This window comes from Staurois parvus, unplaced genomic scaffold (genome assembly GCF_062004578.1).
Source record: "Staurois parvus isolate SC_StPar_1 unplaced genomic scaffold, SC_StPar_1.0 ptg000141l, whole genome shotgun sequence".
NCBI lineage: Eukaryota > Metazoa > Chordata > Amphibia > Anura > Ranidae > Staurois > Staurois parvus.
The window spans coordinates 2,654,385-2,667,178 of NW_028317937.1; the positions used below are offsets into that span (position 1 = coordinate 2,654,385).

General features: G+C 40.3%; 1 protein-coding gene across 2 annotated transcripts in view; it reads left to right on the top strand.

The window, feature by feature from the left end:
- ARID3A (AT-rich interaction domain 3A) overlaps positions 1-12,794 on the top strand; it is a 108,664-nt gene that overhangs the window by 60,253 nt on the left and 35,617 nt on the right. For both annotated transcript variants that reach the window (XM_089673578.1, XM_089673577.1), the window contains exon 4: positions 11,011-11,083. In XM_089673578.1, the coding sequence (XP_089529704.1) occupies positions 11,011-11,083 (73 nt within the window). The remainder of the gene's footprint in view (positions 1-11,010; positions 11,084-12,794) is intronic.

Sequence of the window (12,794 nt, forward strand, 5' to 3'; positions counted from 1 at the left end):
TGTAGCATGTTATCCCATGCCGAAATATATTATTATTATTATTATTATACAGGATTTATAAAGCGCCAACAGTTTGCGCAGCACTTTGCAATATAAGGGAGATATTACAATACATTTCAGTACAGAAGGAATAGGAGGGCCCTGCTCGTGGAGCTTACAATCGAAAGGAAGGGGGAGGTGATAACGGCGGGGAATGATCTGGTAATGGTGATTCAAGTACAGTTCTTAGGTGGAGGTGGGGTAGGCTTCCCTGAAGAAGTGAGTTTTCAAAGATCGCCTAAAGGCAGATAGGGTGGGGGCTGACTGGACATGCTGTGGTAGGGAGTTCCAGAGGATGGGAGAGGCTCTGGAGAAGTCCTGGAGGTGAGTGTAGGAGGAGGTGAAGAGGGAACTAGAGAGGAGGATATCGTGAGAGGAGCGGAGTGGGCAATTTGGGTGGTATCTGTGGATGAGGTTGGTGATGTAGCTAGGGGCAGTGTTGTGGATGGCTTTGTAAGCTGTGGTTAGTATTTTGAATCCCATGCCGAAATATATTCCTTTCTTTTATTTTCATTGACTAAATCTGTTTTCTTAAAAGAAAAAAAATGCTGCATATTATAATAAATGGGATGTTTAAGTTTGCATACATATATCAATAAGGCTCATTGAAATTAATGATTTTAAGTTTTTGAGCTATTTCTGTGGTTTTTAACCATGTGTTAAATTTATGTGAAACAGCACGTGTATGAAACTCGGTAAAAACGCAGTGGATCAGCATTTAATTTGCTTAGCAGTTCTTAAAACCTACTGTATGACAATTCTATAGAATGCCTTTTGTAGATGCATACAATGATAACAGGGTGCATTCTTTTCTTTATGGATGTGTTCAATAGAAGCCATTTTAAGGCAGTAAATATCACATTCCCACCTGCCAGGGATTTGCCTGCAGTTAGTGACAGTTGGTGTAGTGGTTGGTAGCAGGAGAGGGAACTCCTATTGTTTTGTTGTCCATCAATTAGGTTATCTTGCTCACTGGTTCTGATCTGTTGCCTCTTTTCTTTGTCTGCCTGAGCCTCTTGAGGAACAGATGTTGAGAAGGAGTTAAACTCACAAGCTAATCGTTCTTGGCAATCTTCTCATGTAAATGAGTACACTGTGATTCTGGCAGATCTACACACTTCAGAGTGGCTGCTTGCCAATTTCACACAACTGCATGGTCCTGCTACGTAGGTAAACATTGGCTTACACACGTGTGTGTCGTCATGCTATCTTCTGAATTATAATGGCATTGTTGTCGGGGTATCTGACACTGCACATTTTCCTGGGAACTGTAAGACCCTTCAGGTTATTGCCCCACTGACAGATGCTGGATGAGTGCCAAGAGCTGTGTGTATCTGACTCATTCATTCTGTCTGCTGCTTTCATTTCCTCCTTTACAGTAGCAGCAGATGTTAAGGATGTGTTCACTTTTATTTGTTCTCTGTTTCCCCTACTCCCTGGAGATATGGAGCTAAGACACTTTTTTTTTTTTTTTTTTTTTTTTTTAAATTCACCCTGCTATATTTTTAGATGTGGTGTTTGAGAGTTGATTTTGCTCAACAAACTTCACTCTGGCCTCTTAACACCTTTTAATCTAAAGCAGGTCTGACGTCATATGAGACCCCAATCTCTCTCCCTTATTCTTGACACACACATTACAATATGACTGCAATTTTTTTTTAGACCTACAGCTACTATGTAATGCAACAGCCTACTTGATTAGGCACATTTTAAATTGATCGTTTAGGTAGGTCCTCAGATTGTACAGCCAGATTATTATTATACAGTATTTATATAGCGCCAAAGGGTTTGCTCAGCGCTGTACATTAGCGAGGGGGACAGAACATGAGACAAGACAGTAACAATACAATACACGAGGGGTTCGAGGGCCCTGCTCTTTCGAGCTTACAATCTAGGAGATTGTATGATAAACTTTAAAGTGGCTATAGCAAACATATGAGACTGATGCACATTTTGTAGATCTGTTGGTTTTCATATTCTGAGTGTCATTGGATGCCTGAAAAACAAATCTGCAAATGCTGCGCAGCACCTGTGTTTTCCAGCTCTGTTCCACCCTCTGCTGTTTCCCGTGTCCCCTTACTACACCCAACCCCCTCACCACCACCCCCTTCACCATGGGGGGCCTTTCTAACCAGCAGTAGGCCACAATCGGCAACCACAGGAGATAGTTGCCATTGGTATTTTGGAGCACAGTCAGTTTAGGAGTTCTTGAAGTGCTGTACAGTAAATCAGACCCAGTTTTATGGCATCATGCACATATGAATTTATGCACCTAATGGGGCCTAAAAGTCTGGAAGGTAAAAAAGATTTTTAGAAATTCACTTCAGAAAAGGCAATACAAGGTGCATAAAGTGGATAAAATAAGTATTGAACACATCACCATTTTTCTCAGTAAATATATTTCTAAAGGTGCTATTGACATGTAATGTTCCCCACATGTCAGCAACAACCAATGAAATCCATACATGCAAAGAAAGTAAAACAAAAAAGTTCAGAAATTAAGTTATGTGTATAAAACTGAAATTACACAGGGAAAAAGTATTGAACACGCTAACTGAAATTTATTTAATACTTCCTATAAAATCCTTTATTGCCAATGACAGCTTCAAGATGCCTTCTTTATGCAGAAACTGAGGTGTGATTTTGGCCCATTCTTTCACACAAACCATCTTCAAATTGGAAAGTTCTGTGGGCCTCTTCTATGAACTCCTGATCTTTCATTCTTTCCATAGATTTTCTATTGGATTCAAGTCAGCTGATTGGCTGGGCCATTATAGCAGTTTTATTTTTTTGTCTTTGAAACCAGTTGAGAATTTCCTTGGCTTTGCGTTTGGGATCATTGTCTTGCTGAAATGTCCACCCTCATTTCATCTTCATCATCCTGGTAGATGGAAGCAGAATTTTATCAAGAATGTCTTGGTAAATTTTTCCATTCATCCTTCCTTCAATGATATGACGTTTGCCAGTACTGTATGCTGAAAAACAGCCCCACAGCATGATGTTCCCACCTTCAAACTTCAGTTCATATGGTGTTTTTGGGGTGATGTGCAGTGCCATTTGACCTCTAAACATGTTTATTATGGCATCCAAAGAGTTCAATTTTGTCCTCATCTGACCAGGCTATATTCTCCCAGTATTTCACAGGCTTGTCTAAATGTTGTGCAGCAAACGTTAAACGAGCTTCAACATGCTTTTTCTTCGGCAGTGGAGTCTTGCATGGTGAGCGTGCACACAGGCCATAGCGGTTGAGTGCATTACTTGTTTTCTTTGAAACCATTATACCTGCTGATTCCAGGTCTTTCTTAAGCTCTCCACAAGTGGTCATTGGCTCTTACACAAATCTTCTGATAATTCCTTCTCACTCCTCTGTTAGAAATCTTGCGAGGAGCACCTGGTCTTGGCCGCTTCATGGTGAATGATCTTTCCCCATTTGGAAATCCTTCTGTAACCAATGCCATCAGTATATTTTGCAACCATAAGGTTGTGAAGGTTTTGAGAGCTCTTTGCTTTTACCCATGATCAGATGTTTCTTGTGACACCTTGGTAATCAGACCCCTTCAGCCTCTTTTTTTTTTTTTTTTTTTTTATAGGCCATCAGTTGAGACTGAACCAGCTGATATTAATTTGCACTGACAAGGAGCAGGATTGCTTTCTAATTACTAATGGATTTCAGCTGGTGTCTTGGCTTTCCATGCCTTTTTTTGCACCTCCCTTTCTTCATGTGTTCAATACTTTTTTTTTTTTCCTTTTGTCATTCTACTTTATTACACATAACGTAATTTATGTACTTATTTGTTTTGGTTTCTTTGTATGTATGGATTGCAAGGGTTGTTAATGACATGTAGTGAACATTTCACGTCAATAGCACTTTAGAAATATATTTACTGAGAAAAAGGATAATGTGGTTTAATACTTATTTTACCCACTGTATATGAGTGTTTTTACTTTCTCTTTAAACCAACAGGAGGAAAACTCAAAACTATTGTTAGAATGTAAAATTTACTGAAAAGAGTAGTGGATGCTTGGAATAGACTTCCAGTGGAGTTAGTGAGTCAGTCAACTGTAAGTGGCATCAAACATGCTTGGGACAAACATTCCCAGAAAAAAAATTAAATATTTAAAAAAAAATTTAAAAAAATACATGTATATAATTTAAAAAATGGAGCAGACTCGATGGACCACTTGTGGGTTTTTTTTTCTGTTTCTATACTTCCTGTCCTGTCTTGTGAAATTCAGGGTAAGATTCTACTTTCTGAAAGTTTAGTTGCTCAGGGGCTGGATACTGATTTGTGGATAGACAATGGGCCTAGCTTGTGTTCCTGTATTCTTCATGACACTGGCCACAGAACGGGTAGCATTTTAACGTGAACAAAAGGCAAAGTTTTTGTTTTGAATAGAGTGGAGAGGTATTAGAACATCTGTCAGGTTTGTATTGCTGTCTGTGTCCCCCGTTCTCCCCAAAAGTAAAAGAAAATTCCAAATTTTGGGTTGTCACCAGAACAGGAATATGTGTGAATGGAAATCATCTAGTGGGGAAACTAGTTGTGGTGACTCTGGTGACAACTGGGGATTATCCCACTTTTGAGAAAATTCTTGTCACTTCCTGGTTTGGCTATGGGGCAGAAATTGAAGGGAAATCTCCCCCAATGGAATACAGATGGCACACAAAAATTGCCTACTGTATTCAAAATGAAGTATGGGTCCGTTTTATAATGCCAGTTACTTTGCCTAGTATGGGCAAACCGTTTGCTCACTACAAAGTATGTCCGTTATGAGAATCTGCCATTGCAGTTTTCATGAAAATGCTAGTTGCCTGGCTATATCTGGGTGCAGTGCTTTTGACTCATGGACCTAAAACAAGCCTGCAACAGATAAGAGAAAACTTTTGAATTCTTTATCTCTAAACTTGTTTTCAGGTAGGTGTATAAGTTCGGTCATCAGGCAATTATCGTTTTCTGAAGAGCTAGACAGAAATGGTAGACCACGTTATTTTTTATGACTGATTTCCCTTTGGTAACTGAAGTTGTCTGTGTGATTTGTGATTCAAGCATATAGTTTTAGGTATGTACAGGTACTTGTAACTGCTGGCATTTTAGAATCTACACATGCATTTACTGTTTTTATTAATACCAAAACTAAAAATTTAATATATTACAGCTTACCAGTTGGCTGCATTTTTTGTTTTTTTTTTTCTCCCTTCCATTTTCACTTGGTTATTCGTTTATTAGCACACCTCTGTATTATGCCTAATACACACGATGAGAAAATCGGCCAAAAAATACCCCTTTTGAAGCGATCATCTGATAATCTAGTATAATACCAGAACAAAAGATTTTCATGTAATTCAGTACAGTATTTGTCCCAAAAAAAATCGAGTGAGCAAGACCGAGCACGATCGAAAACTAAAGAATACACTACAATACATTACATCATTTACGAAGTTGTATTCTGTTGTACAAGAAATGTCGTAACTTTAGTGACCTTTTGGTTTTCAATATGAGACTAGCATGCAAAAAAAAGATTGATCACTCATCTGATAATGTCATCATGTGTACAAGGCTTAAGGGTGTCTCCATTCTGGATGAAGGAGCAACAGAGATGGCAGCGTTTTCAGTCTGGTGAAAAGGTAGTATTCTATGCCTCAGATCTAGATGGACTTTATTAATAAAAATTAGAGCCAAAGTCCAACTAACTTTAAGTTTTTTTTTTTTTTTTTAAGCATTTAAAGCAACAGATTGTTTGTTTGTTTTTGTTTTTTTTAGCTTTTTTGGGATAAACATTTTACATAAATTAAAAAAAGCTGACCATTGTAAGCACCCGAATTTTTTTTACAGTGGTATGCATAAGAAAAATAAAATTTCCGCCCACATGGCGAAATGGTGAGCATAAACAAAATCATAGAACATGTAAGCATATATATAAAAACCAGCATGCTCGCCAGGTAGCAAACGTTCCAACAGACGATGGACAAGGGCAGTGCCAGAGAAATTAACCACCAGTATAAAAACCCCAATTCAAAAGAAAAAAGTTAAGACTAGGGAGATTGAAAGAAAAGATCTAGGATAAGACAGGAGAGAAGGAAAAGACAAAACAAAAAAAGGGGGGGGGGGGGAGAGAAAATGAGAGAGTCAGCTGCACTGTTATTAAGCAATGGAGATATATCTGATCCATGGTTCCCACATCCCCTCAAATCTAGATTCATCATTATTGACAATGCTAGTTAACTTATCATTTACCATTATCCAATTAAGTTTTTGCTTAACCCCGTCTAGCGGAATCAATGATTGTCTCCAACTTCTAGCTATGGTAATGCGTGCCGCCAGTAAGAGGTAATGAATTAGTTTAGTCGATTTTTTGGGAACGGTAGCAGATGAAATAAGGCCACTTCCGGTGTTCTACGAATATTAATTCCTGTAATCGAGTAGATAAAATTAAACATTCGGATCCAAAATCTATTCACTACCGGACATTTCCACCAAATATGGAACATAGTTCCCTTTTGTCTGCAATGCTGGAAGCAAGTAGGTGATACTGAAGGGCATATTTTAGCGAGGCGCGTAGGAACCAACGAAGTAGCGTTTTGTAATTGGATTCGATAAGCGCAGTATTAATCGATATCTTTGATAGAGAATTGGCCGCAGCCTGCCAAGTTTCAAGATCTAAGGAGCTATTCAAGTCCCTTTCCCATTGAGTCATATAGGATAATTTAGTGAGAGGATCGACAAGGGAAGCATAGACAATGGACAAACGACCCCGCATCAACCCAGGTGCCCCACAGGAGACTTCAAAAGGAGTGAGTGTACAAGGTTCCGCGATTCATTTTAAGTTTGCTAGAGATAAATGAGATAATTTGATAATAGCAAAACAATTCTCCGTGAGGCATCTGGTACTGTGTCTGAAAATACTGGAGAGAACGAGGACGAAGTCCATCCAGGATGACTCCAATACGCAGCAAACCCTCATTCATCCACCATTGAAATACTGATGGTGACACACCCGGAATAAACTCAGAATTATAAAAACTGGAGCTAATGGAGTATGTGGGGAGAAGAAAGGTTTGCGAGCCCACCATCTGTCCCAAACCATCAACGAATAGGACAATGTGGGACACAAAATAGGAGGACGGAAGCGACTGGGGAGCCACATAAGAGCACCAATAGCATAAGGATGGCAGGATAAGGCCTCAATGCCAACCTACTGGGGGACATAACCCCTGGCTGTAGTACAAGTTAACTGTGCTATCTGAGCCACATAAAAATAAGCTAGAAGATTAGGAAGTCCCAAACCGCCATGCTTCTTTAGGGAAAAGAGAGTTGACCTGTTGACCCTAGGACGCTTTCCCCTCCAGAGAAATCTAAAGACTGCAGCCTGTAATAGTATCAGTTCCCGTTTGGGAACCATGATCGGTAACGTCCTAAAGTAGTACAATAGGCGCGGTAAAAAAGTCATTTTAATAGAGTGGATTCTACCAAACCAGGAAAGTGGGAGATCCTGCCATTCTAGTAAATCAGATTTCAGTCGCTTGAAGAGCGGAAGATAATTGGTCTTGTATAAGGATCAAAAAGATTTTGTGAGGTGAATCCCCAGATAGGGGAGAGAATGAGGGGCCCACTGGAAATCAAAATTGTCCTGAAGGTTACGAACCTCCGAGTCAGGCAACAAAATAATTAAGGCAATTGTTTTAGAGGAATTAAGAGTAAGACTGGAGGCCTCTGAGAAACGATGACACAGGTGAAGAAGACCGGGCAAAGAAGTGCGAGGATCAGATATGTACATAAGGACATCATCAGCAAATAGAGCGCATTTATGATCTCGCTGACCGCAGCGGATGCCCGAAATAGTGAGATCAGAGCGAATGGTGATTGTAAGCGGTTCCATTGCCAGAGCGCATAATAGTGGAGAGAGAGGACAACCCTGTCTAGTACCACACCCTATCAACAGGGAGGCTGATTTATAACCACGAATGGAAACTTGAGCCGAAGGATTAGAATAGAGGGCCCGTAGCAAAGTCGTAAAAAAAGGGCCAAACCTATCTAACATCTGAAATAGGTAGTCCCACAAAAGACTGTCACACGCTTTATGAATATCCAGCGATAACAATAAAATTTCCCTCTGTGGAGATTTGTCCCAATTAGAATGTACGGCTGACAGCAAAGGCCAAAATTTTTGTGAGAATCTTTAGGTCACAATTAATTAATGAGATGGGCCGGTAATTGGAAACTATACACAGTGTTCCAAATTATTATGCAAATGATGTTTTTCTCATTTACCTAAATAATTGATGTAAATAACAGTCAGCATAATTCTCATGTTATCAACTATTGAGTACAATTCAAATTTTATTGAACTAACCTAATGATAACAGGATTTTTTTTAAACAAACTTACAATGCACTGTTCCAAATTATTACGCACAGTAAGTTTCAAAACACTTTATAGGTTGTAAAGAACTGAAAATTGTCATTTGTTGTGTTTGCAGCATATTTACTGAAATCAAAAGCTATTTCAATCAAACTTTTAACATTTTAAATTTTTAAACATTTGAACAGGTCACGTTACATTGTAACATAGGACCCCTTATTTGATAGCAGCTTCACAAGTCTTGCATCCATTGAACTTGTGAGTTTTTGGACAGTTTCTGCTTGAATTTGTTTGCAAGATGTCAGAATAGCCCCCCAGAGCTGCTGTTTGGATGTAAACTGCCTCCCACCCTCATAGATCTGTTGCTTGAGGATGCTCCAAAGGTTCTCAATAGGATTGAGGTCAGGGGAGGATGGAGGCCACACCATGAATTTCTCTCCTTTTTATCCCCATAACAGCCATTGATGCAGCATGAGATGGTGCATTGTCATGCATGAAGATGATTTTATTATGGAAAGCATAGTTCTTCCTACTGTACCAGGGAAGAAAGTGGTCAGTAATAAACTCCACATACTTTGCAGAGGTCATCTTTACACCTTCGGGGGCTCTAAAGAGGCTGACCCGCTCTGTTCCCATGATTCCGGCCCAAAACATGACTCCACCACCGCCTTGCTGACGTCGCAGCCTTGTTGGAACAGGGTGGCCGCCCACCAACCATCCACTACTCCATCCATCTGGACCAACCAGGGTTGCACGGCACTCATCAGTGAACAGGACTATTTGAAAATTAGTTTTCATGTATTTTTCTGCCCAATGCAGCCGTTTCTGCTTGTGAGCATTGGTTAGTGGTGGCTGAAGAGAAGGTTTATGCACATTTGCAAGACTCTGGAGGACTCTACACCTTGATGTCCGTGAGACTCCAGAGGCATCAGCAGCTTCAAATATCTGTTTGCTGCTATGTAATGGTATTTGAGCAGCTGCTCTCTTGCATGAACCTGTCTGTGCTCTGAATCAGCCACAAATCTCTTAATAGTGCGATGATCACACTTACGTTTTTGTGAAATATCTAATGTTTTCATACCTCGTCCAAGGCATTGAACTATTTCACTTTTTTCGGCAGCAGAGAGATCCTTTTTCTTCCCCATATTGCTTGAAAATGGTGCTCTGCTTAATAATGTGGAACACCCTCCTTTAGTAGTTTTTTCCTTAAATTGGGCTCACCTGCCAATCTAATTATCACAGGTGTCTGAGATTGTTTTCAGTGATCAAAAGAGCCCTGCCACACAATGCCATCCATGAGTTAAACTGAAAAACAAAATATTTCATCTTTGTGACACTTAAATAGAATTTGCATAATAATTTGGAACGCGGTGTAGAAACCTCTTTGAGGGGTTTGGGGATGACACTAATGAATGCCTTATTTTCGTCGGGGAGTCCCTGTTAGATTTAAATGGCCTCATTCAAACGGGCACTAGTACCCTTACTGTGCATGAGTCTTGTTTTGGGGTTTGCATCCGCCCCCAGCTGCATGCGGGCAGCCTATGGAAGTGGATGCAGATGCTCAGTGGCTGCACAGGTACTGCCACATATAAAAACTTGACAGGCCCTCAGAAGTAGGTTCTCGTCCCCTAATAAGCACTGCCTGCATTTGGAGCTGTGCACTTGCTCCTGCACGCATTTGTAAATTTTTGACATGCAGGCATGTCCGTATACATTTCCAGAAGGTTGCCTGCATACAGATGTGGGGAATGCAGACAGTGTGGATTCCAGCACCTGCCTAAATGAGACAGCTTGGTGCAGCCACCACAACTAAGAATAGGTAAGCTGCAGTATAGCAAATGTTTGTTTTGGGTTTAATGCTACTTTAATGCAGCCACTTGTATGCAAGGAGCCAGGCATCCATTTTTGAGAAGGTCCATGAACAGCAACCTTTTGCTTGGCTTGTGTTTTTTTGGTTTTGTCTGTAGAAATGGGAGAGTGGTGGAAATTAGGGGCACTGGCAGTTTTTCTCCAGTATAATCTACTTTTCACAGATTTTGGCTTTAACAGAGTCAATGTATGTAGGATGCTATGGGATACTGCACTCAGCTACTTGCACCATTTATTGATTATGACCACTATCTTTTATTTGGTAATACACTCCACACATAAATGTACGTATTCCTTAAGTAATGCCAGTTTTATTGAATAACCAAGTGACTACACATTTTAAGCAGGCTGATGTTGCATAGTATAGTGTAGGAAAAATACATGTGAAATCTGATGGGCAAGTTTTTACCCTGAATCATTGCTTGTTGAATAAGCCAAAATTAATTGTGTGTGTGAGAACTCTCGTCATGTAGTACAGGTCAACATATATAAAAATGCAGATGTACAGGTTTACAGCTGTAAACCTCTCTAATAGGAATTAAAGTTCCCCAGTACTTTTTCATATGGAGAAGTTTGCTCTGACTAGGTGTGTGTGTGTGTTCGTTCTTAGTGCCTGGCTTTCTAGATATATTTGTATGTGTGCTGATTATGACATTTGGCTGTATAGTCGATTTGCCTTGGGGCTCTTCTTTTGTACAGTCAATCAACCTAACTGCAATTTATGTTCATTTCTTTTTGATAGCTCTACGAACTGGATGGGGACCCAAAAAGGAAGGAGTTTCTTGATGACTTGTTCAGTTTTATGCAGAAACGAGGCAAGTACTGTAATTGGTATCATTTCCTGCCAGTGGTGTATAAAAAGGGGTGCTGGTTGGGGAGTGGGCTGCTGTAGAAATTCCCGCTGTGCAGTGGTGTTTGATCTAACTGGCCTCACCCACCTGGGAATGCAGCATTCCAGACCCCTCCACCACCCGCACAAACACATATGCCTTCTGCCCTCAGGGGGGTTTGGGTCTTATCATCAAAGCAATTAAAGGAATATGCTGGGCTACTGGCTGTAGTAGGAGGACTTGTTAGCACAGCACATGCATTGCAGACCTTGTATGTATTTTGCACATATATAAAAGTCAATCTACATGTTGTATAGGGGAGCTCCAGGTATATGCCTGGACACACACACGCACACGTCAGACCCACACATAGGTTTGCAAGCATGTGGGGTAAAGCTGGCTATGTATTGTACAAATTGTGGCAGGTTCCTGTTTAACAGCTAAAATTCACTCATGGATGGCCCTGTCGAGCACCTCCTGCTCATTTTCCCTTGATTGCAAAATTGCAGGGCCTAGGCGGAAAATTATCACCCAAAAAACTAGCTGCATCCAATCAGATGCAGCAGCTGTTGGGGTGTATTGACAGCTGACGGGGCCAGTTGTTAAAATGTAATAAGCACAGCGGAAGATTCGTTCATCAGTGCTGTATTGCATGAGTGGATGAATCTGTCAGTGTATGGCCAGCTTTAAAGCCTAACATGTTTTAGTGAATTTTTGCAGTAGTTCATTTTTTTTGGGTCCAAAATATTTCCTTCACTAAACACATGCAACATCTTGTCAGGACAAAAAAATGTTCAGCCATTCATAGGAAACTTTTTCTTTTTTTTTTTTTTTCTTTCAATAAATACAAGTCTTCCACCTTATTAGCTGAGGCAGATAGGCATGCAGATGAAATGAAGATTTCTCTCTCAGCCAGGCAGAGGAAGATTTGTATTTTTGAACCATATTCAGGGTGTAACATGCTACTGTAGGACCGGCCATCCCCAACCACCCCTCCCTTTTTCCTCGATCCCATGTTGTGACAGCTAGCGGGGATCTTCTTTGAATGGAGAGCTACAAGTCCCGATAGCCTTAATCAGCTTCTAGTTCTCAATGATCTACCACGGCGCTGTTGAGCACTGTGGTAGTTCATTGAGTCTTCCTAACATTGTAAAACTTTCTCCTCGTACAATGTACGGGCAGACAGCTTGCACTGACAGTCTGCAGGAGACCTGCATAGCACCAGTGATTTGGTGCAATGCTTTCCAGGCTCCTAAAATAAGAAATAGTAAATGAATGTACTTTTTTTATTTATTTATTTTTTTTTGTTAAAAGGTAGACTTATCCTTTTAAAGTTCACTAAAACATGGAGTAAGGCTTGGCCATACATGATTAATTTTTTTTTTTTTTTTTTTTTGTTCAACCAGCAGGTTGAGCAAATAAAAAAAAAAAAAAAAAAAAAAAAAAAGCTGATTCCCTTTTACACATTCAAGGTGGATGGGGGAATCCTTCCCGCTGTGGTATTGAATTCTGACAGCAGGGAGCCTTCCCTTCCTCCCATAATACAGTGATCAGTGTTGCCAGCTGTAGCCAGAGGCACTGATTGCTTGGGGAAAAAACAGACAGGCTGGTTGTACACGTCATTCAATAGATCTGGCAGAATTTCGATCGGTGTGTGTCCATCCACTTGTTCATGTGCCAGGTGTTTGATGCAGTG